The following is a 24,989-nucleotide window of genomic DNA, read 5'->3' on the forward strand; positions in this document are numbered from 1 at the left end:
TACCTAGAAACTTGGAAATCACACTGCACAGTCAAGACCACCCCAGGAGCTATGAAAGGATAACTCACTTTTTGTAAAGGAAAAGTGATCAGCAATAATTAGCCATATCCCTAATGTCCTTATGGGAATCAAAATGGGAGGGGGAGGTGCCTAGTCTTTTCTGTGCTTCAACATAAAACTAGCATACTTCAAAATAGTGGCATGCAATCTTCTGCACTAAAATACAAACTGAAAACGGGAAAATACCTTTGGACTTTATCAAACTTAGGACGAGGGGCTGGGGATGTAGCTCAGCAGTAGAGAGCTTGCAACTGCTAAGGCCTGTGTTCAGTCCTTAGCTCCAAGAAAAACAAACAAACCTAGAACTAAAGTAAACACATTAAGATTGTTTTTAATTTGCCAGATAATCTTTTAATGAGAATTATAAAAAACCAAAAACATTTTTTGCAAACTGCTTTTTTTTTTAAAAACAAATGATTTACTTTAATTACAAATACTGTGTTTGATGATGCACTCTTTTGCAAAACCAATAAATACAAGAACCAATTTAAACATGTGATTTGCCCAAGAGAGGAAAAACCTGATTCTTTTGAATATTTATATAAATCAGAGTTTACTCCCTAACCTAAGCTTTCCAAGAGTAAGCCTGCCGGTGTGGCTCACACAGGAGAGTGACCGAGTGAGAGACAAGACCATCCGACACTTGTTTCAGCTGTTCTGCTGTTACCTTTCCTTTCTGGAATTCCTATTTTCACAAAAGGGCTGAATTAAAAATATTTCTAATAAATTGATTGAAGGAAAAGAAAGTATGTACTGAACACAAACTTCTGACATAAGCGAGTATGAATATCAAAAAGACACTAACTTAAAAGGTACAAAAGTGAGAAAAACCTGAATTACAGAAAAGAAAGTCAAATTTATTTAATGAAAAAGTAGAATAAAAATTAGCAAATACACACACACACACCAAAAAAAAACAAAACAAAACCACAGCAGCACTATGTATTGACTCACAGGGGGAAAGCAGTGGTCCATGACCACATAGATGGCTTGTCAGTTAAAGGAAAACCAACCATACATGTGCACGCGTGCGCGCACAAACACACACCCCCAAAAAATTGTTGTCAACAATACAATCAATCTACAACAAACACAAAGTTCAGAAATATTTTACAAGGTTTCCTTTCTTAATACAAAAGATGCCCATCTTGGGTATATATATATTTTTTTTTCAGTGGTTTACTGTTGAATTATTTTTAAATATATTAGTGTTACTACATGCAACTGTTTCCTGTATTAACAGCCTTTCTTTTTATTTACCTTCATGTGTCTAGCTTCTACCTACCAGGAGAGTTTTGGGTTGGCAAGCAGATGGGTGCCTTATTCTCTGTGAAGTCAAATGTAAATTTTAAACACTGGCCAGAAATATTTGATTGCCGTTTCAACACATGGAAATAGTTACATTGATGCCTAAATTGCCATTTTCTGCAAAAAGCTGTGCAATGCTGGTGTCAAACACTAGGCAGTCACTATTCATAATGGCTGTTGCAATTCCCTCATGAATAGATCGAGGAGTCGCTTCCCAAGTCAATCGCCGCCTATGACCATTTAGCTCAAGTCGATAAGCAAAATTTTCAGCTTGCTTGCGTGTTCCTATCAGCTGCACAATTGCGAAGAACTGCTGGTGACCGTCGTATTTTTCTTGTTTCTCCAAGACTAACATAAAATGAAAGCCAAAACAAGACTGCATCATAACCCAGTCAACAGCACCAGGAAGGTTAATGTCTGTAGCAAGGAAAACAATGTCTTCTCCTTGCAGGGTTGTAATGGACTTGTGCTGATGCATCAGGTGGGGCATGACAGCATCCAAGGAGCCTTGCCACTTACAGGAAGCACCAGGGCAGGGGCAGGAGTAAGGCCTGAACTCGCAGAGCTCCTCGTGTTCTGCCTTCTCTGTGTGCGGCAGAGTTATTTCACATCCAGAAGAGGCATATTTACAAGGGAAAAGTACGGAATTGGCCACTTTCTCCATAGCCAAGTTGCGAATGGATCCCAATGGGCCCCGGCAGGTAGGGCAACATGTAAGTTTGGGGCGACAGTTGCTACAAACAAGATGGCCACTCTGACACTGAAGAATGGGTGGCAACACATAGTCAAAGCAGACAGGACACTCAAAAAGACTCGCCAAGTCATTGTTGGATGCAGTTGTGCCAGTCAGGGCAGGTACCCTCTGGGATGGTGGACACTTTGAGGTGCCAGTGGGTAAAGCTGTAGCAGTCTGACGGCTCATTTCTGTAATGAAAAAGAAGAAAACAGAAGGACACAGGAAAAAAACAGTTACAACTATAATGCATTTATAATGTATCCATGTCATAAATACTTGTAAAACATTCCATAATATTTATCATGCACAAAAGAATTACGTTGAATAAATGTGGTTCTAAACCTACATATAAATAAAATAAAAACTACGCGCTAAAGTGTTTGTTTGTTTGTTTGTTTGTTTGCTGTTGCATGAGTAGCCGTATGTCCAACATGTCCTATAGCATGTTTAAAATAGCTGAAAATCTTTAGGTGGACTGCACAGGATAAAATCACCAGGCATGACGGCCATGTGTTTATAATCCCTTCAGAGGCAGAAGCAGGTCTGCTCTAAATACATAGAGGATTCCAGGTCTGCCACGACTATATAGTGAGCCCCAGTTTCAAAAAAGATCCCAAACAATAAGAACTACAAACTCTACACTAAGAATGTAAACCCGCCCAGGCAGTGGTGACACACACTTTAATCCCAGCACTTGGAAGGCAGAAGCAAGTGGATTTCTGAGTTTGAGGCCAGCCTGCCAGGGCTACACAGAGAAATCCTGTTTTGAAAAACCAAAAACAAAGAGCATAAAATATAGGGCTGGAGGTTGGAGAGCAGGCCCAGTGGCTGAGAACACTGACTGCTCTTCCTGAGGACAAGTTTCAAATCCTAGTACCCAAATGGTGGCTCAAGAGAGGCCTCCAGGGCACTGCATATATGTGGTGAACAGACACACATACATGCAGGCAAAACACCCATACACATAAAATAAAAACAAATCATTTTTAAAAAGAAGAACTATGTACATACAATATAAAATCTATTTGGGCTGGACTTTTTTTCCACTGAGTCTCCACCTCCTTCTAGTTCTTCACAAGTCTGAGCTCACTCACAGCTTCAGGACCTACAGCTCAAGGCCTATGTATTCATACACCAAAGGCCATCAGAGCAGGCCCCTCTTCCCAGCAGTGAACAGCATCTCCTGTAGGTATGCTCTGGGCAGGAGGCTCGGAGGTCACAGGGAAAGCAGTCGCTGTCACCACACTATCCACCTGCAACTACCTACTAAGTCTTTCTTCAAATCAGCTAGCTAGGTATCACTTTTGTCTCCTATCAATCAGCGCCACCTTGAGGTTAAAAGAACAGGAAGCCATGGAAAGCTCTAGTATTTTTTAAAATGTTCTTATTCTACTTCCATTCTGCAACGCAAATCTCATATAAAGTAAAGAGGAAGGGAAACAAGAGTAAAAGTGCCACCCAAAAACAAATGCTGGATAAGGATGAGCAAAGAACTCCCAAGCCCTCCAGCTCCCTGTGCGGCTGCAGCACCCACCAGAGCAGTACAGAGGACTCCGGAGTCGTCTGGAGAAAGGACCAGCGACTGAGAGCCATGCACAATAAGCTCCTTTCCCCAGGACTCTGCTTCTGTGGAATACAGCAGGTCGCAATTTGTCTCAGATGTTGACAAAAGATCAATGTCCTAACAGTACACTCCCCAAGTCTACACTACGTCCTTAATATAGCATTTCCTCCCAGTTATAATCATTGTGTTGCAAAAACCTTAAAATTTCAAAAACAATGGTTACAAACGTAGCTGGGCGGTGGAGGCTTAATTTTTTTTTCTTTTTGTAACTAAAGCAATACTCATAGTTCAAAGGCTGAAAAGGTATTAACACATGTTTGGCTTGCCTGTGGCTCTTGAGTTTCTCTCAAACACAGTGTAACACACCCACCTCCATCACATCACTCAGCCTCATGGTAGGACATGAATCAACTCTCATAATCTGAAGCCTGTGCTGCAGGTAGCAATGAAAAGGGCGCTCTCGAAGCTAGTTTCCACCCACGCAGGTTCTTTATGTAGATGATTTGGCAATTTTAGGTCACTTGTGAAACAATGGGCTTGGCATTACCAGGGTGGTCAGTTTCCCACCTACTCCGCCATGTTTAAGTGTAGCTCACTTAAAGGAACACAGTAATTGGAAAGTGATTCCTTGAAAGCACAGCTCAGGTCACATCATCAAAGTGCTCAGTTTATATTTAAACATAATATAACCAAGTTCACAAGAAGAGCACAAGCCAGTGCCTAGATCTAGCAAAATACTTCTGGCACTTATCAGAAGTAATTCAGGATCATGTTACGCTTTATTAGCTTCCAAATATTGTAGAAAGCATACTGATTTCTACTCGGCACGATAAACAATGTGGTCGGAAGTATTGCAGCACAGGAAACTGCTACACAATTGCTGAGTAAGAAAGGTAGAATTCCGCTCGGTCTTGAGCCACACACACTCTCAACCACATAGCAGGCGGGCGGTAGAAACAGGGACAGGTCTGAGAAGGCCTGACACACCTGAAGCTTCATTTAAATTAGAGTTACCACAGCTCCACTGAAAGCTCACTGCCGTCCTCACAGAGCCACGCACAGCGGTGTGGCCTAAACCAGAATCCACGGATTTGCGCAGTCCAGTTTCTGTTTTGGAAACAGATGCTTTTGTGTCGGAACCTTTCCTCTTCCTGGTCCTGGTCCTAACCGTTGGCAAGCATGTGAGCAGGACTCCCTTCCAGGAGTGCAGAAAGAGTGCAGGAGGCTTCCAGGTCATGAGAAGCGACTGCTCCGGTTCCTGCAGCCCCCCAGGCCAACCTGCAGCCGAGTGCTCCCCTAAGCAGAGAAGGCTGCTCACTTCCATTCAGTCTTAAAGAAGCTCAAAGGTGGCCTGTTCCCAGGAGGGACCACACCTCCCATGAACTCTAAGCTGGGTGGTCGTAAACTAGTGAGCTCTTATAGCTTAACCAACTCAAGAAGGACTGCAGCTCCGGCTTCCTGCTGCTTAGGCACAACACCTGGCGGACTCCCGGGCAGAGCCTTAGCAAGGGGGCGGGCTTTCCCTCAAGCCCCGCCCCACAGACCACCTGCGCAGCTCTGGCTGGCCCCACCCACAACATGAAGCCTGTGCACCTGGCAGCAGTTAAGTCTGGTGTAACGTGTTTCCGGAGGGATCTCTGTGCTCTCTCACAAGGCTCCAGGGTAGGAAACACACAGGGAAGAGGAGACGTGCACAGCCAAGCAACCAACTCTAACGTCAATGCGTCTTGTGAATTCTCAAGTTTGCATGGAGTGAAAAACATTCTCCCCAACCCACTCGATTCTTCCAGGCTTCAAGGACCTTTTTCCTCTGCCACTTGTGTGCCAACCTATTTCAAATGCCCCCTTACAGTGCAGTGAGAATCGTAAACACATAAAACTGTACTTCTACTTTCAAATTGATATTATCCTTTCACCCCGCTCTGGGAAAGTTTTGACTGGCCTCATTAAACTAGAGTGGCTTGCCTTGTTTTTAAACAAGCATTACCCTTGTCCCATAAAGCCCTGTGCACCTCAGACCTGGATGGTGTCAGCTGGAGCGTCTGAGGTTTAAATGAAGTTATATGGTGCGTAAGATAGCCTTCAAATACAACCAAAACCTGCAAGTGAGCAGCATCCAATACAATGGGTTTTACTACTTTCAGCAACTTCCAACTCCAACCAATTGCCCACCTTCACTGTGTACAGTTACTCTCACCTTACTTCAGGTACTAAATGTCTTGCCCTACTTGGGCCCCAGTCACATGGGAAGAAACACCTTTCCTCTGTGATTTCGAAGATCTTTTTCTCCTTACCAGGTTTGCCATTCAGCTTGGGTACACCCAGGACAGAAATTCTTGTCACAGTGGCACTATCCACCTCAGCTCAGTTAGCTTTCTCATGCCTCCCCCTAGGAACTACAGTCCCACTAAGCTATCTCTCTGCAGCCTCCACTCTGGGGTCCCTCCTAGAGCTTCCTCTCCCTTCTGAGCTGCTTGCTCTATCTCTTCCTTAAGCCTGCTAATAGGCTCCTCTCTCTGGAGGAACTCAAAAAAACAAAGCAAACAAACAAACAAAAAAAAAAAACCTATGCTACAAACTCTTTATTTCAGGATGGTTTTAAAAATCTGTAACAAAACTTGGCTTTAAATTTTAACAAAAGGCTTATGGGCAAAAATCTATGTAGGTAATCATAATATGCTACAAATTACTATATATGTGCTTCCCCTCTTGCTTAGAATATACTGTAGATGTAACTTGAATTCAACTCTTGTTTGTTTGCTAGAGGCAGAGTTTCTCTGTTAGCTCTGATTATCCTGGAACTCAGTGATCCTGATACCCTTGCCTCTGCTTCTAGGATTAAAGATGTGTGCCACCACTGCAAAATATAAATAAGTCACATGAAAAAAAAATGTTTAAATAAATAAGTCACATGGCTGGCAGCCATCTTTACTAAGGTTAAAGGGTACATGCCATGGGACTTAACCACCATCTTATGGTGGCCAAATACTATAAACAACTAAGGCAACACACAATTTTTAGTAGTACTACTAAGCCCTCTGTTATCCTTTTAGACTAAAACAACAACAGACCTACAAACTATTTTGGATTGGTTTTGATGCACGACTTTGAGTTCAAGTTCCAAGTGGCAAAAATAGCTAATAAAAATATATCGATCCAATTATGAGGTTTGAGGGGGGTTGTTTTTATTTTTGTTGGTTTTGTTTTTCAAGACAGGGTTTCTCTGTGCATCCTTGGTTATCCTGGACTCACTTTGTAGACCAGGCTGGCCTTGAACTCAGTGATCCATCTGCCTCTGTCTCTCGAATGCTGGGATTAAAGGTATGTGCCACCATGTCCAGCGAAGTTATGGTTTTTTTTTTTTTTTTTCTTTTAAGATCTGTTTATTATTGTGTGTACAGTGCTCTGCCTGCATGTATACATGCAGGCCAGAAGAGGGCATCAGATCATATTATAGATGGTTGTGAGCCACCATGTGGTTGCTGGGAATTGAACTCAGGACCTCTGAAAGAGCAGTCAGTGCTCTTAACCTCTGAGCCATCTCTCTAGCCCCATGTTATGTTTTATATTAGGGATTTGAGTTAAAACATTTAAACATGTGGCCAGATAGTTCACTTCTGCAAGCATGGGGACCTAGTCCAACCCCTCACACACCTAAAAAGCCAAGTGTGGGGAAGTTCTTGTTATTCCAGCACTAGGAAATGGAGGCAAGAGGCTTCCTAGAGCCTCTGGGCAGCCAGTCTTGTTAAACTGGTGTGTTCCAGGTCAATGAGACCCATTCTCAAAGGAGGTAAATTTGATGTCCTTGTGTCGAAAAAAGGACCTGACAGCTGCTATGGAAAAGGAATGCAGGGGGTGACTTTCAAGGCAACTCAAATTTGTGAGGCATCTGTTGCTTTCAAGAGGCTTCCACTTCAGAAAACACCTAATCAGAACCTCATAGGTACTATGTAAAAGAAATATGCCTAGGAGGCAAAGGCAGGCGGATCTCTGAGTTAGAAGCCAGCCTGGTCTACAAAGCAAGTCCAGGACAGCCAGGGCACACAGAGAAACCCTTGAAGAGAGATGGGGGGGGGGGGGTGTAAATAAAATGCAAAGTAAGAGTGAGTCTAGAAGTAATGCATCTCAGCACCTGAGAGGTGCTCATTAAAGGAAGAGTCCACCTAAAGCACTGGTTCTCAATTCACTGTGCTTAATAACCATCGAGGGATCTTGTTTAAAACATAGCTTCTAACTTGGCAGAGCTAAAGCTATGTTTTCTGGATTTCATTTCGTTTTGAATGTTGTACTTCTGGGGATCTAGGCCAAGTACAACCAGCCTGCCTGACTGGTCTAAAGGCATGATTGTGCCTCTCTCTCTTACTGAAATTGATCCCCCAAAATAAGAATTCCTCTGAGTTGCCTGAGGCACTGGGGGACAACAAGAGTAGGCTCTTGTCTCCAACACGAAGGTTTACAACATGTCAAATGAACTTGAAGGGAAGACAGGGAATAGAGACAAGGACAGGGCAATACCTTGGCCAAACTGCTTAATCAGGTGCACCTCTCCACTTTAAACTCTAGTGGGGGACAGGCAGGGCTTAGCTCTGCCCCTCTCCCAAAGTGGATGCATTGAACAAATCCTCCTTCCTCCTTTTCACTTTGGTTCTTTTCATTTGTTTATTGAGGGTAGGTGACTACACCTCGCCTAGTGGGATATATGCTATGACCCTACTCCAGTAACAGGGCTCTGAAATGTTCCAGGGCGTGCTTCTAAGTATAGCCAGGCCTGCTGTTCATACGGAGGCCATAACAAAGTATAAAAACTCAAAAGGAAAACATCAAGTTAACAGAAGGCAGAAGCCAGAGTAAAAAGACATAAAAACTCCAAGGCGGGTGCGGTAGCACACACCTTTAATACCAGCGCTCAGGAAGCACAAGCAGGTGGATTGCTGTGAGTTTAAGGCCAGTCTGGTCTACAAAGTGAGTCCAGGACAGCCAAAGCTACACAGAGAGACCCTGTCTCAAAAAAAAAAAAAAAACAAAACAAAAAAAAACAAAAAAACAAAACAAAACAAAAAACAAAAAAAAAAAAAAAAAGAAGAAAGAAAGAAAGATAAGAAAAAAAAAAACTACTATTGAAGTAGCCAAACTTATCCAATGATTAACAAGAAATGGGAGTCTTAGCCTACCACAGGGTAGTCAGCAGCATTCTGAAAAGAGAAGAATGGAGGGCCAAAATCCTTGAACTATTTGGATGCTAATGATGGCTGATAGCTGGCGGGTTACAGGTTACCTAGAGGACAGAGCTGGTGGCCAAGAATATAGCTTTGTCACTGGAAAACTTGACCTTTCAGAAACGGAACTTTTTGGCTAAAAGTAGGGCTGACTACTAAAGACCAATGATTTAGTCAACCATGTTTAAATAATGAAACCCCAAACCGGATGTATTGGCGCACACCTGTAATCCCAGCACTTGGGAGGCAGAGGCAGCCACATCACTGTGAGCTCAAGGCCAGCCTGGTCTATAAAGCCAAGTCCAGGACAGCCAGGGCTACATAGAAAAACCCTGTTTCGAAAAACCAAAAAGCCTCCCTAAAAATCCCACAAGGACAGAGCTTAGTTTCCAGAAAGAGGGGTATGTGGAAGTGTCTGGAGGGTCTACACAAAACAAAGGCACAGAAGTTCCAGGCCCCTTCCCTTCTAGCTTGCCTTACTCATTTCTTCTCCTTGGCTGCTCACCGTATGTTATTTATAATATCACATAAAAATCAGCAAAATATGTCCCAGAGCTCTGTGAACCACTGTAACTATCAAATCAGATAAATAAAGTCCTGTAAACCCTACTTTATATCCAGCCAGAGTGCAAATTACAATCTGAGAGGAACATCCAAACCTCCAAGCCCAGAGCTTAACTTGAAGGGTCAAGCTTCAGGGAGGAAGTGTAGAACCCAATTACAGGACACCCAACTGGTCCTGGCTGGAGAGCTTGATATGTATGAAACCCATACCTATCTGATTAAGGTTTGGTTTGGTTTGGTTTGGTTTTTTCGAAACAGGGTTTCTCTGTGTAACAGAGCCCTGGCTGTCCTGGACTATCTCTGTAGACCAGGCTGGCCTCAAACTCACAGAGATCTGCCTGCCTCTGCCTCCCGAGTGCTTGGGATTGCAGGCCTGCATCACCACCTCCTGGCCGAGGTTAAGGTTCTTAAGCATGAAGCAGAAAAGTGGTTGTTTTCCCCTACTCCCTTCAGCAAGGCAGTAATAGTAATCACATGGTAAGTAAATAGTAAAAGCACAGCACCAATCCAGGTCACAGAGGGCACTTACACAAAAGCAGGCTTGGAGACACAACTTGGGTAGTCACCCAGAAGGATGAGGAGGGTGTGGTCTCAGAGCAGCACTTAAAGAGGAGCCCACAGAGAACCAAGTGCCTGGAGGCTGAAAGGATCTGAGACTTTTCACTTTTCTGTCTTTAAATAGAAGATACCAGAACACAGTAAGCATTAAAGAGTCCAGTAAGCAGGGAAGAGGGTGCCCAAGAAACAGAGCAAGTAACATTCAGAATAAGGTGAAATGAGATGTTTACCTCAAACAAGAACCAGACTGTCAGAAGAGAACAGCACCCACCTCCTCACCTTTTTACCCAGACCTGGTGAGTCTGGCCAATAATGCCAGCTACATGGGAGGCTGAGCAAAATGACAAGTAAAAGTGAGTTCAAGGCCAGCCGGGCAACTTAGTGAGATCCTATCCAAAAACTAAAATGACAGGCTGCAGCTCAGTGCTTGTGACGTGTGTGTCCCATGCCCTGCCCACTCCCATGCACTGCAGCACCTGAGAAAATAAAGGAATGTCCTCCATATCAACAGAACAAAAGAGTATGAATACAGTCAGCATTGAAAGGGCTAAGAAAATATCAGTTTTCCATTTTCATTGTAAAGGAAGCACCTTCACCAGGCTCTTGGGAGAGAGGGACAGGTGACATGGTAATGTGTGCCTTTAATCCCAGCAGACAGAGGCACATGAGTCTCTGAGTTCTCAGCCCAGCCAAAGCTACATGAGACCCTGTCTCAAAAAAACCAAAAGCCAAGAAACAAACTTGCTAAATGTTACATCATCACTGTGAATCCCATAAACCTCTTCCTACTGTCTTTCTTCCACCAAAGGAAAACTGATCTGTCCTTATTGGCTTAATATGTTCTCTTGTCTGTGCACCAAACCCATGAATAACTACATGACTGCCAGCAGTACCAAGTACATGGACCTCTGCAAGTCCAGGCTTCACTGTGGGAATGGTACAGCCATAGCTTCACCACTGCAGTCACTTCTACCAGGCAGTACACACAATTGGTCTACAGTAATGTCAAAAAGTGAAGTATGAACATCCCCAAACAAAACATTTGCCCATCCCATCACAGTATTTTTCCTTCCTTATTCATGAACAAGTACAAGACCCACAGCTGACTTGGGGAGAGGTGTGTGTGTGTGTGTGTGTGTGTGTGTGTGTGTGTGTGTGTGTGTGTGTGTGTGTGTGTGTGTGTGTGTGTGTGTGTGTGTGTGTGTGTGTGTGTGAGACAAAGTTTAATTTAAAATTAGGCACAGATAAGAAACTACCAATAAAGCCAGGTGTGGTAATAAATAAAATAAAATAAAACTTTTTGTGTTCATTTTGGGTTTGTTGTTTGTTGTTTTTAGGTTTTTCACACAACAGCCCTGTTTTAGCCTGGCTTTGTAGACCAAGCTGGCCTTGAACTCACAGAGATCCATCCACCTCCCTCTGCCTCCTGAGTGCTGGGATTAAAGGTGTGCCTACCAGGCCCGGCTTCATTCTGTTTTCGAGATAAGCTTTCATGTCATCTACACCAGTCTCTAACTCACTGGCATGAATTTGAACTCTTGATCCTCCTACCATAATGGTCAGTTATATGAAGTACTATGGGTCAAACTCAGAGCTTTATTCCTGCTAGACAAAAACACTGCCAACTAAACTATGCCCTGCTGGGTACTCTGACCTCCAGAACAATCTGCCTGCATGCTGACAGTTCATTCCACTACTGCCTTAAGACAGACTTAGTACACTGAATGTAGTGAAACCCAGCATTTCAGTATGTTTTGTTTCCAAGTTGTGAACTATCACCAACATGTGACAAAGTTTACAGTTGGACCTTATAAACTTTTTTCGCTTTATTCACTGTGATAGCATTGTATTCTGTTACTAACCCTTCTCAGCATCCTTTTCTCTAAAGGCCTGAACTTCAGAGTTGCTCACAGACACCTTTTCTCACATTGCTAGCTTGGATGACTCTTGTGTGTCACCAGGGACACCCTTCACCAGAGGCTAGCCAGGTAAGTGGATGGAACCCGGGAAGATCATATTGAGTGAGGTAACCCAGACCCAGGAAGACAAACATCCCAAGTTCTTTCTCACCTAAGGCTCCTAGCTTCAAGTCTTCAGATGTGAGTATAAAACCTGGAGTAGCCTCAGAATCCAGGAAAGTAGAGGGGACTATGGAGAGGGAGGAAGAGCAACAGAGAGAGGAACAGCAGATTCCAAGTAATTGGTGGGAGAAGTGGAAAAAATGAAAAGGCTTTAATTATGAAGGAGGGATACACACTATAGAAGGAGGAAAGAATATATATATATATAAATAAATAATCTGTGTCTATGTATGTATGTATATATTTTTTTTAATGAAAATTTTCCTTCTGCGCTGACAATGTTCCCCACAGAGCCATAGTGTATCTAACAAAAAATCCAACACTATGCCAGAAAAAGCGTATTTTGAGTTGTTAGGGTTGTCCAAGAGACTCCCGAAACATTACATGCTGCTGCCCTTGGTTGCCTCCCAGAGGTGGAAGGTAAGTCCGTATTGCTGAAGACACCATGCACTTTGGGTGCAGGACCCAGAGACCCTGAACTGGATCTAACCTGTAGGCCTCCTCTCTGAGGACTAGCTTGATACCAAAGGTACCATGCCAAGCTCCCAAAGGATGAAAGCATTCGATACTCCTACCAAGCCATGACACCTATGAGCCACAAAACCACAAGAGTGCAGTGGCCTGACTATGCTGGCAGTAACCAACAGCTCTCTAATTAGACTTCAGGCCCACTCAACAAGATGGAAGCCATGCCTAGAAACGCAGCCAATTACCTAGGGCTAGTAAAGTCATGGATCTTGGAGGAAACCCTACAACTGGCACTTTACTAAGCCAACATAATTTCTAATTACATTTTAAATACTTATTCTTATACACACCTAAGTGTTCTCACCCCTCATTAAAGGAAATTCTCTTTATAACAGACCATTACAGAAAACTAAAACTAACCAAATGCAGAGAGAAGAGGGTGTGTCGTGCCCGTCCCAACTGACACATCTATGACAAAAGTCCTGCAACTGAGGGTCAGTATTAAGAGATTAAGGTTAGAGAGATCACTGTGTAAGAGGGAAGAAGGGTAGAAATAGTAAGAGACAGAGATGCTGGGAGTGGTCCACACACCTTTAATCCCAGCATTTGAGAAGCAGAAGTGCGTGGATTTCTGTGAGTTCAGGTCTACAAAGTAAGATCCAAGATAGCCAAGCTGTTACACAGAGAAGCCCTGTCCCCAAAAAACAAAGAGAAAGAGGAGCAGGAATTGTCAGTTTGCTGTGCAACTGTGTCTCCTAGAAATGTCAGAAGCTATACCTATGAAGTCTCATTAATATGGCTGCCTAAACAAGACATGAACAAGGACACCACTAATGCATATGCTAGCATGAAGTGGGAAAAGTCACAGGGAGCCTCAATCCTAAAGAAAGAACTATAGGTAAATGGGGAAATGCTGAGGAGAAAAAACGGTTGTCCTCAGGGAAGAACTCTCCACCCAATTGGTTATCCAATACCAAGTGGTCAACTGAGATCACAGAATATATACATCATTAGCATTATACAAACTGAGCATGTTTTATTAATGTACTATGCAATACACATAAGTAAACAACTAAAGAAAAAGAGGCCATATGTTTGAGAGAGCAAGTAGAGCTGTACATGGGAGGGTTGAAGGCGGAGGGGGAAATTTTTTTTTTCTTTTGGTTTTCTGAGACAAGGTTTCTCTGTGTAGCTTTGGCTGTCCTCTGTAGACCAAGCTGTCCAGATCCACCTGCCTCTGCCTCCCAATTGCTGTGATTAAAGGTGTGTACCACCACGCCCAGGTAAATAAATAAATAGTGTATCTCTAGCTCAAATGTTTTTTAAAATCCCAGCTGTCTGTAATATCAACAGGTGTACCTAAAACAACCAGGAATCTTATTGTCCTTCCTTCAAAACACGCGCGCGCGCATGCACACACACACACACACACAAACACGAACCTGACCATTAGGGCCAGGCGATGGTGTTGCACGCCTTTAATCCCAGCACCTGGGAGGCAGAGGCAGGCAGATCTCTGTGAGTTCTAGGCCAGCCTGGTCTATATAGTGAGTCTAGGTCAGCCAGGGCTATTACACAGAGAAAAAACAAAAACAAACAAACAAAAAAATCTGACCATTCCTCCACATCTCTACAGTATCATGTGGCCTAAGACTATTTTCTCACCTGAAACACTGATTACAATATCTTGCTAATCTACTCTTCCTCTTTCCATCTTTGTCTCCCACATTCACCCACAGTGTTAGTGCAATCAAATTTATATCACATTACCTCATTCCTGTGCTCCAGACCATCCCCTGGTTGCTCATACAAGATGAAAACTAAAATCCTTTGCATGGCCTTTAAGGCTCTAAACAATGTGACAGCATGTTTGTGTCAATCACTTCTTTCTCCTCATTCTTCCGTGACAAGGCTAGGGTTCGGTTCAAACAAACAGAAGGATATCCACGTGGCTAACTCCTTCATTCCCTTCAAATCCTCATTCACACATTACCTCCTCAATGAGACCAACCTGCTTTTTCTATTTTGAATTGTAACCTAAGGAGGGGCATGTCTGCAACTCAAGAGGAGGAGGCAATAAGAACCTCATTCACGGGAGCTGGAGAGAGGGCCCAGCAGGTAAGAGCACCGGCTGCTCTTCCAGAGGACCCAGGCTCAATTCCCAGCACCCACATGGCAGCTCACAGCTGTCTGCTATTCCAGGGGATCTACAGCACCCTCACATGGCATACCCCCTCCCTGAGGAGAAAAAAAGGAACCTCATTCAAGGACAGTTCGATCCTGAGTCCCCAGGACCTACACATACAGTTCTAGAACAGAACCGATTTCTGGAGTATGTGTCCTCTTACACCCACACACATCATTATGCCACATGGACATGCGCATACACAACCCACATACACTAAAATGTACTTTTTAAAAATGTTCAGGGTTTTTTTGTTTCTGTTTTTTGTTTTGGCTTTTCGAGATAGGGCTTCCTTGTCTAACAGCTCTGGCTGTCCTCAAACTCGCTCTGTTGTCCAGGCTGGCCTCAAACTCATGGAGAGCCACCCACCTCTGCCTCCTTAGTGCTGGAATTAAAGGCATGCACTACCACCGCACGGCTTAAAAGGGCTTTTTAAAAAAATAAAAATTGAAAGAAAAAGAAAAGCAGCATGTGCCCTGACCACTAACCCCTCTTTTGTGCACTCTTCAAAATCTTTACTAAGTCTTAACCCTCTTTTCTCCTATTTCCCAGTCATCTCTAATGTTTACTACTTAGACTGCATTACTTTCTATATGTTATACAATTTACTTATGTTTACGTTCCAGGCCCACTCACCCTCACCTGGAAGATAATGCCTAGTTCAATGAGGCATCTCAAATACGCTCAGCAAACAGTGTTGCATGGGTAAACAGAAAGCACAGAAGCACTGCACTTTTGAACAGCAACATCCAGTTACAAAGCAATATGGTACTGCTTTTTACTTTTTGATGAAAATAGTTATCCTGAGACTCATCTATCCAAATCAAACTATGCCAGAAGTGTTGAGAGCAAAATAATGACGCAAGACTTTGAAATACTACCTCCTCTACATATGTTCTCAGGAAACTGGACAAGCTCTTAAAATTCAAGGGAATGAAGCAAGAAGGACTGCAGAGCCTAAAATAAACTCAGTGCAGCAAAGGGAGCTCTAAGAATGACAACCTGGGCTGGGAAGGCAGTGACCTATTATAGTCTGCAGCCTGCAAGCAACTTCAACATTTAGTAGCAAGGGATATGGTGACTGTTAACAGTAAAGCACAGAAAACAGAGAGGACTAGCTGTAAGAAATACAACTTAAAGGCAGGGCATGGTGGCCCTCGCCTTTAATCCCAGCAGTGGCAGAGGCAGGCGGATCAAGCCCAGCCTGGCCTACAAAGTGAGCGCAGGACAGCCAAGGCTACACAGAGAAACCCTGTCTCGAAAAAAACACGGGAAAAAAAAAAAAAAAAGAAAGAAAGAAAGAAAAGAAATACAACTTAAGTAACGTGAGGAAAAGGTAAACTCATCAGTCACTATGTTGGTCCAATTATAAGCACCTGGGCGGGCAAACTGAGGCACCGCAGAACTGGGAAGAGAAAGTGCAGCAGGAGTTCCATCCACAGCAAGAAATCAGCAGACAATGATAAACATGAAAATAATCAGCTAGGCCTACCTGTCCCTGAAAAACAAGAACCAGGGAGCCAGGAAGTCAGGCGTGGTGTAGCACACGCGTTTAATCCCAGCACACAGAAGGCAGAGGTAGGCACATAGACTGAGTTTGAGGCCAGCCTGGTCTACAAAGTGAGTCCAGAACAGCCAAGGCCACATAGAGAAATACTGTCTGAAAAAACAAAACAAACAAACAAACAAAAAACCTTGTAAGCTGGGTGGTGGTGGTGCACACCTTTATTCCCAGCACTTGGAAGGCAGAGACAGGCAGATCTCTGAGTTCAAGGCCAGCCTGGTCTACAGAGTGAGTTCCAGGACAGACAAGGGTATACAGAAAAACCTTGTCTCAAAAAACAAAAACAAAAAACAAAAGCAAAACCTTGAAGAGTGCTGGAGAGATGGCTCAGGTTAAGAGTGCTGGCCTTTCTTCCTATGTTAGGCTCCCAGCACCCATATGGCAATTCACAACTGTCTGTAAGTAACTCCAGTTCCAGAGGATACAATCCCCTCTCATGGTCTCCCCAGGGCGCAGACATGCATCTGGTACACGAAGACAAAATACCAAACACTAAAAAGTTAAAAAACAAAACCCGGCCTGATGTGGTAGCCCACCTGTAATACCAACATTTGGGAGGCAGAGGCAGGTGGATCGTGTGCATTCAAGGCCAGCCTGGTCTATAAAGCAAATCTAGGACAGCCAAGGCTACAAAGAGAAACCCTGTCTCAAAAAACCAAAACCAGCTGGCATGGTGGCACATGCCTGTAATCCCAGTACTCTGGAGGCAGAGACAGGAGGATCACAACAAGTTCGAGGCCAGCCTGGTATACAAGGTGAGTCTAGGACAGCCAAGGCTACACAGAGAAACTCTATCTCGAAAAATAGAAACAACAAAACAATCAAACCAACAAACCAAAACCCTTCAGAGGGTTGTGAGTTGGCTTCCGTAAAGCTTAGTGATAGAGTGTTTGCCTGGCATTTGAGAGGCCCGATGGCCCATCCCTAATACAACAAAACTCTTGCAGAAGCTAGGCACAGTGGCTCATACCTGCAGTTTCTGTGCTTGGGAGGCAGAGACAGGAGGGGTGCTGCAAATTAGCTAGGCAGGACTACACAGTGAGCTCCAAACTGGGCTACAGTGAGACCCTGTCTCACAACAAAACAGAAACTCACAAAAACTGTAAAGTCTACACTATATATAAAACCTTTTCAACCAAAGGGAAATTTCAAAAGGATAAAAAAAAAAAAAGTAACATAAATAAATTTGTTTTCAAAGATTTTCATCTTAACTCTTTGCAAAAAAAAGTGGGAAATTTTCCAACTCCTTGGGGAATACTTAATGGAAAGGGCTCTAAGTGTGCATTTCTGTGATCCAGCACATTTTCTTCCAAGGGTCTTTCTTCTGATTGAACACAAATATCTACAACTCCATGTATAGTAAGGAATAAACTGGAAACAGCTCTTCCTTGAGAAAGTGGCTTCAATGTGGGTCCAGATAACAGATACTGTGGTGCATAAGAACTATAGATCACACATGTGAGAATCAGCTGCTAAAACTGGTCAGGCTTCTGGGGACATAGCTGAGGAATAAAGCACTTGCCTAGCATATGAGAGGCTCTAGATTTAATCCCTAGTGCCACAAAATAACAACAGTAATAATAAGTAGAGGGAGGAAAGGTACAGAATAGAATCAGCACAGACGACATGGGGCAAATGTATCTACAATCACAAATAAGAACCAAGTTATAGGATATCAAGGCTTACAAGCACAAATGCCTTTGATATGGCCTGTTCAACAATTACTAACAGGTATCAATCATTTAGTGAAAAAAAATGCCTATTTCAGTCAGATTTAAAATTTTAAACTTAAATTATTTATGGCTGGAGCTGAAGAAATGGCTCAGTGGTTAAGAACATTCTCTGTTCTTACAGAGAATCTGAGTTCAACTCCCAGCACAAAACAGCCTGTAACTTCACCTACATGATACCCAACACCCTCTTCTAGCCTCTGAGGGCACGGCATGCGCGCGCGCGCGCGCGCGCGCGCACACACACACACACACACACAATTTGGAAATAAATAATTTGAAAATAAATAAATGTTATAAAAGAGAAACCCTTCAATAAGTTGGGAACTGTAGAGGTGCTTGCTGCTTAAGAGCACTTACTGCTCCTGCAGAGGACCAAGGTTTGGTTCCCAGCACCCACATGGCAGCTCACAACCGCCTACAGCTCCAGTTCCAGGAGGTCCAGCTACAGAAACGCTCACAGAAAACCAAAAAGGAAAGAGAAGAGGGGAAAGGAAGGAAGGAAATAGTTCTCACTGGCAGTCTCTATATATAAATACAGATTAGTTTTTTTCCCTTCTGCTTCATGTGCCCAAACCTCTGTTCGAAACAAACAAAAAATGTACAAGTGAAAATACAAACAAGCTCGGGGGGGGGGGGGGGGGGGGGGGGGGGGGCTGGAGAGATGGCTACACACACACACACACACACACACACACACACACACACACAGTGTACAAGTACTGGGATGCAAGGTCATATTTGGTGACCTTGTCAGGAACAAACTCAAGAACTAAAACAGATGGGAAGGAGCACACGCAGCACTGATCCACTCATAGAGAGCTCAAACCTAAGTAAATCCCATATGTGGCACTCAAAGGAGAGGTGCATCCTGGGGGGAGTGGTAATTAGATGAGAAAAGAGGGCTTCTTGTTCTGGTAATGGTCTTAACCCGGGAAATTGGTTACAACAGTAATATTGAATATTCAAGGCCTACACATGACCTGAGCACCTTTTTATATGTACTTATGTAAAATGTCAACATTTAAGAACCAGTGTGCACCTTTAATCCCAGCACTGGGGAGGCAGAGGCAGGCGGATCAAAAAAGAACCCAAGTGCATCATTCGATTGCTTTAGTATTGTGTTCTCCTCGGAGCTCCCTGAACAGCAAACAGGAGTCATCAGCAAGCACTTGGGAGCAGCTCCTCTTTCCCCCAGCTCAGATGGCAACCTATTATTCTATGTCTCTGACCTGCCACATACAGTACCTGCATTTACCCAGGGTTTCACCTCGCTTGTACCAGGTCTCTCCACCAGTACTAGGCCCCATCTGGCTTCTATGCCACTGTATGCCTCTGATTTAATAGACAGCTCAACACAAGCACATTATCCCCTCCAGTTCTTCCTCCTGACAAGCGGCAATACAATCCACAGTCACACTAGCCAGAAATCTTAGTCCTTCCTTCCCCTCTCATATCTAACCCATCAGCAAGATCTGTTATTACGTATCCAAAATATACCTCAAATCCATCTATTTCTCTTTATTTTCACTGCCAGCTCTTTAATCTAGGTCATAATTAGCTATCACAAATTATAAGGAATAATCAAGTCTCTCCAAACGGCTAAATTCGTCTTTAAAAATCAGTAGGTTACATCATCCTCGTAAGTAAAGCTTTTTGAGAGTCCCCTCCATACTCTTTTTAAGATTTATTTATTAAGTATACAGTGTTCTGCCTGCAGGTCAGAAGAGAGCATCAGATCTCCTTATAGATGGTTGTGAGCCACCATGCGGTTGTTGGGAATTGAACTCAGGACTTTTGGAAGAGCAGGCAGTGCTCTTAACCTCTGAGCCATCTCTGCAGCCCACCTCAGTACTCTTAAAATGCACATTCCCTGCTGACTCAACAGAATCTGACTCCACCTGCCTGCTTCCTCAATCTATCATTTCATTTCAATGACATTCTACGGTTCCTTGAACACTCCAAATTCCTCCAGTCTCAAGGACCTTTACTAGGCTACTCCCCTGTTCCAAAGGGGAACAGTTCTTCCACTCCCTTTAAATGTTACCACCCCAAGAAGCAGCTGTCCCTCCCACCCTGTCTCTACTTCAATACCTTTGAATCCTTCCATACTACTTTAAAAAAAAAAGCAAAAACAAAAAACTTGTAATTTTACTTCCTCACTAGAATGTAACTGCTAATATTTACGAGTACTGACTGCTCGACAGGTGTGGTGGCGCACGCCTTTAATCCCAGCACTGGGAGGCAGAGGCAGGTGAATCTTTGTGAGTTTGAGGCCAGCCTGGTCTACAAAGTGAGTCTAGGACAGCCAAGGCTACACAGAGAAACCCTGTCTCAAAAAACAAAAAAGAAAGAAAGTAAGGCTGGGTGTGGTGGTGTACATCTTTAATTCCAGCCCTTGGGAGGCAGAAGCAGGTAGAGTTCTGTGAGTTCGGGCCAGCCTGGTCTACAGCCAGGACTATAAGAGAAACCCTGTCTCAAAAAACCAGAAGAGAAAAAAGAAAGAAAGAATACTATATTGCAATTTTAATTATTTAACCTATGTGTACACTGGCTTGTTTATGGAGACAGGGTCTCTCTGTGTAGCCCTGGCTATCCTGGAACTTACTCTGTAGACCAGGCCAGACTTGAACCCAAAGATGCCCCTGCCTCTGCCTCCAGGGTGCTGGAATTAAAGGTGTGCCATCCTCCTGGCTGTACAGTGTTGTTTTGTTTTGTTTTAATGCAGAAGCAGGCAGTATCTTTGCGCTCACGGATCTTAGACAAGTGGCAGATGACAGGGCCAAAAGACACATCCAGGTCTGACTCTTAACGGCCTGTCCTTTTAACCACACAATTACAATGGTATTTCAACAGTAGGGCCTGGGTAGTGGGTAAAGTTACATACTTAACAGCTCATCACATTGTATTGGAGACTAAGGCCCAGAGAAACTAATCTTCCCAAAATAATAAAAACAAACATTGAAGGTTACACACAAGCACAAATTATTACAGAAATGTACTGTGTTCAAGGAACAAAATAATCTAGTTTGAATAGGTAGGGCAAAAATGAAACGCTAGAAATAAGGCTAGAAAATTCTCTTTAGTCAATGTAAAAATACTAGTTATTGCCAGGCAGTGGTGGCGCACACCTGTAATCCCAGCACTCAGGGAGGCAGAGGCAGGTGGATCTCTGTGAGCTTGAGGCCAGCCTGGTCTACAGAGTAAGTTCCAGGACAGCCAAGGCTACACAGAGACACTCTGTCTCAAACACAAACAAACAAACAAACAAAAAAAAAAACCTAGTAACTAAGTACTGATTTTACTGAACACCAACTATATGCCAAGGTAGTGCTGAACAAGGAGGTAAACAAGGCTAACTCTCAAAGAGATTACAGAGACTTGGAAAAGCAAAGAACTATAGAAAAGTAGCTCAGGAGACACTGTAGTGGGGACTGAGCACTGTGGAAACATGGAGATGGCACCCAATTCAATGTGGAGTTCAGGAAGAGCTCAACCAATGATGACTAGGATATTGAGTTTACTAAAGAGTGACCTGGCAGCACACAGTCCATCAAAAGGTAGAGAAACAACAGAGGGGGCCAGCTCAGGAATGGCTCTGCACTATCAGCACATCAGGGAACATGGGATTACATATACATACTGATGGCCTTTCGAGTCAGGTTCATAGTTTAATCAGAAAGCTCATTTACACTTATGACATTAGGCAGCCATAGGAATGGCTCGTCAGGGCTGGAGAGAGGACTCCGCTGTTAGGAGCCCTTGCAGTTCTTCCAGAGCACCCCAGTTCAGGCACCCCTGTCAGGGAGCCTGTCATTTCACCTCCAGGAGATCTGACTGACCTCTTCTGGCCTTTGCCATCAGACCATTACCAGTAACTATAAATATTGTAAAGAAGCAAATTCCTTCCCCAGATTTGTCTGTTTCTGGAAGCAGGGAGCTCTCAAGTTTTCATAAAGATCTCGTTGAAAACAAGGTCTAAATGAAATACACCAAGTATTTAAATATTTTTCAAATTACATATAGAAATTTCTATTTTAGCCATACCTGTAATCCTAGCACCGAGGGAGGCAGAGCCAAGTGGCTCTCTGAGTTCAAGGCCAGCGTAGTCTACAAAGCCAGTCCAGGATAGCCAGGGCTACAGAGAGAAAGTCTGTCTCAGAAAACCGAAAAAAAAAAAAAAGGAGGAGGAGGAGGATAGGAGGAGGAAGAGGAAGAGAGAAAAAAAGAAATTCCTATTTTTATTTAAAGACTGAAACAGATTTAGTTAAGAGAAGTTTCAGTCTTTAAATTTTGAGTGCATCACTTGGGAGGTAGAGGCAGGCGGATGGCTGTGAATTCGAGGCCAGCCTGGTCTACAAAGCCAAGGCTACACAGAGAAACCCTGTCTTGAAAAAATAAATTTTTTTTTGAGTGTATCAATTCCATAAAATAAAAAGCAGTCATCTAAAACTATGCAAAGTCACTAAACTTGTTTTGTTACCTTAATTATGTAAGACTGGTTATCAAAACACCTTACACATTGAAAACAAAATCCTACTCCTCAAATCAGTGGCTTATCTGGGAATTGTAATTCATTAATTTTACCAAACAAAATATTCTTCTGAATTACAAACATTAAGGCTACAACAATTTTTTGGTGTGGTGTTTTGTTTTTGCTTTTGCTTTTTGTTTGTCTGTAACATGGTTTCACTGGACAGTCCTACCTGGCCTAAAACTTTTCTATTCTCCTGTCTCAGCCTCCCAAATGTTGGAATTCCTGGCAAGTAGCTTGAGTTAGGGTTTCTACAGGCAAGCCAGCTTTACGGTGTAGGAATTTCTGAAGGGTTAAGGGAGCAGATATTCTAATGCAAAATTAATTACATTTGTTTCTGAATGTTTTTTCTTTTGTTTTTTTGGTGAGACACTATCCAGACATATTTGCAATTCCCCAAATTTGCTACACTGTATTTCAGTTTTAAATACTGTTACAAAAATGATGCAAAGATGCTAAAAGGGATTTCTTAAACCATAAGCAAAACTTAAAGCCTATTTTAAGTAAAAACCTCTGGACAAAACTGCAACTAACCTATCCAGAATACATAAGTTTGCGTCATTGAAATTTCCAAAACAAAAAAGTATGGTTAATGTATGTAATCCACTTTGAGAAAAATCCAGTCAGAACCGTAAACACAGTCCCCACCACGTGGGCCAGTCTCTCCTCAGTTACTATGCCATTCCATTTGTCACAGCACGATATGCTCTTCAGCAGCTTCTGAAGGAGACGGTGGCACCACAGGTAACTACACTAATTAAAGAGATCCACTGTCCTACTTTTCCAAGTTAGGTAAATGAAGTCCTTGAAAGTGAACTGGTCCATGATCTAAAACTGCTAAAAGGAAACTTCCTTTTAATCTGTTTGACTTTCCAAATTCCATAATGTACAGTACTATCTACCCATTCACGTCCCCTACTCAAGTCCCAAAGTTCCATCATCTCAGAAAGCACGTCATTTTGTCCTCCAAATCCTTTTCATTTTTTTATTAACAGCAAAGCCCAAGTGCTAGCAATCTATATAAACTGATTTCAATTATTTTGGTCGATGTGCTTCCAACGCATTCATGCCAACGTAACTTAAGCGTATCTTATGAGGCAAGAGCCTTCGCGGTCACTTGCTAAGCACTTACTATAGGAGCTCTCTGAACTTCAACTATGTCCCGTCTCATCAGTTCTCAACAGGCGTAAGGCAAATACACTCTCCATTTAGACCCATTTTGCAGATTAGGAAAATGAAGCGCCAAACGATTAGAAATCATGCCCAAGGTCACAAACCGGTGGGGCAGGATTTGAATCAAAGCGGGGGGGGGGGGGCGGGGGGCCGAGTTCGGAGCCCGTGTTCCCAAGCCTTCAACGAGCTAACATTTCACCCTTGACAGTCACCTATCACGAAATGGTACATGTTCGACGCTGGGAACAGCAGTAAAGATCCCCGTCCTACATCCACGTTCAGGGCTCCCATGACTTTGACAAAACAGCTTCATGGCCTCATTTTCCGAGTGCACAGATGCGACTCTTCGCCCAGGGTAAATAAATTCCGTATCTTTCCAAGAACCCACGGTCCCGGGGGGGGGGGGGGGGCGCCCAGGGCGCGCACACTAAAGTTGCAACTGGGAGCGTGGAGGAAGGACCCCGAACTATCCCGCAAAGGAAGCTGGGCGGAGCAAGGCTTATGCTTAAAGGCTGGAGCGGCCCGGGCGGGTGTCCGCGCGCTCGCTCACTCGTGGCGACATAAACAAGGGCGGAGGATGCGTTCTTCCCCGCACAATGAAGGCGCAGGTCCCGGGCAGGCCGGCCTCCCTCCCGGAGCCGCCGAGGCGAGGCGAGGCGAGGCCCGACCGCCGCCCGCGCAGCGCGCCGCTGACCTCCGCCATGTTGGCCGTACACCCGGCCTCACAACAAAGGCTGCGCGAGGGCGCGGGGCCGTAGCCTCGGCGCGCCGGCCCGTCCGCCACCGCCCCACACGGCCGCTCTCGGCTGGGCCCGCCCGGGGAGGCCGAGACAAAGACGCCGCGACTCCACCAGGGACCCGCCGGCCCTCCCCGGGCCGCGGCCGGCTCCTCCCTCCAGGCCGCCCGCTTACCTGTGGGCGGAGAGCGCGCCGCGGACCCCGGCCCCGTCTAACGCGCCCGGTCGCCAGCTGCCGCCGCCGCCACCGCGGGCCGCGCCTCCAACCTCTTCCTTGCGCCGAGACCGACCGGACACCCTGGGCCGCCGCCCTCGAGAGCGCGCCTGCCCGGCAGCCCGGCTCCCCTGCCGCCGCCGCCGCCCCGCGCGTCCTCGAGCCCGCCGCGCGCGCCCGCTAAGCACCACACACTGCGGCGGCCGCCATGAGCGGACGCGCGCGGAGAGCCCCCCGTTGGGCGGGGCTTCCCGGGGCCGCGCAGGCGCAGAGGCGGCTGGAGGCTGCGGCCCGCGC

At 44.4% G+C, this 24,989-nt stretch overlaps 1 protein-coding gene across 1 annotated transcript; it reads right to left on the reverse strand.

The window, feature by feature from the left end:
• Positions 1-572: 572 nt before the first annotated feature.
• Siah1 (siah E3 ubiquitin protein ligase 1) lies at positions 573-24,727 on the reverse strand. The gene is made up of 2 exons (XM_051169092.1): positions 24,654-24,727; positions 573-2,292 (listed from the first exon to the last, which is right to left on the reverse strand). The coding sequence occupies exon 2, from the start codon at positions 2,288-2,290 to the stop codon at positions 1,442-1,444; it is 849 nt and encodes a 282-aa protein (XP_051025049.1). The 5' UTR covers positions 2,291-2,292; positions 24,654-24,727; the 3' UTR covers positions 573-1,441.
• Between the last annotated feature and the right edge of the window lie 262 nt (positions 24,728-24,989).

Source organism: Acomys russatus, chromosome 26 (assembly GCF_903995435.1).
Source record: "Acomys russatus chromosome 26, mAcoRus1.1, whole genome shotgun sequence".
Taxonomy (NCBI): Eukaryota; Metazoa; Chordata; class Mammalia; order Rodentia; family Muridae; genus Acomys; species Acomys russatus.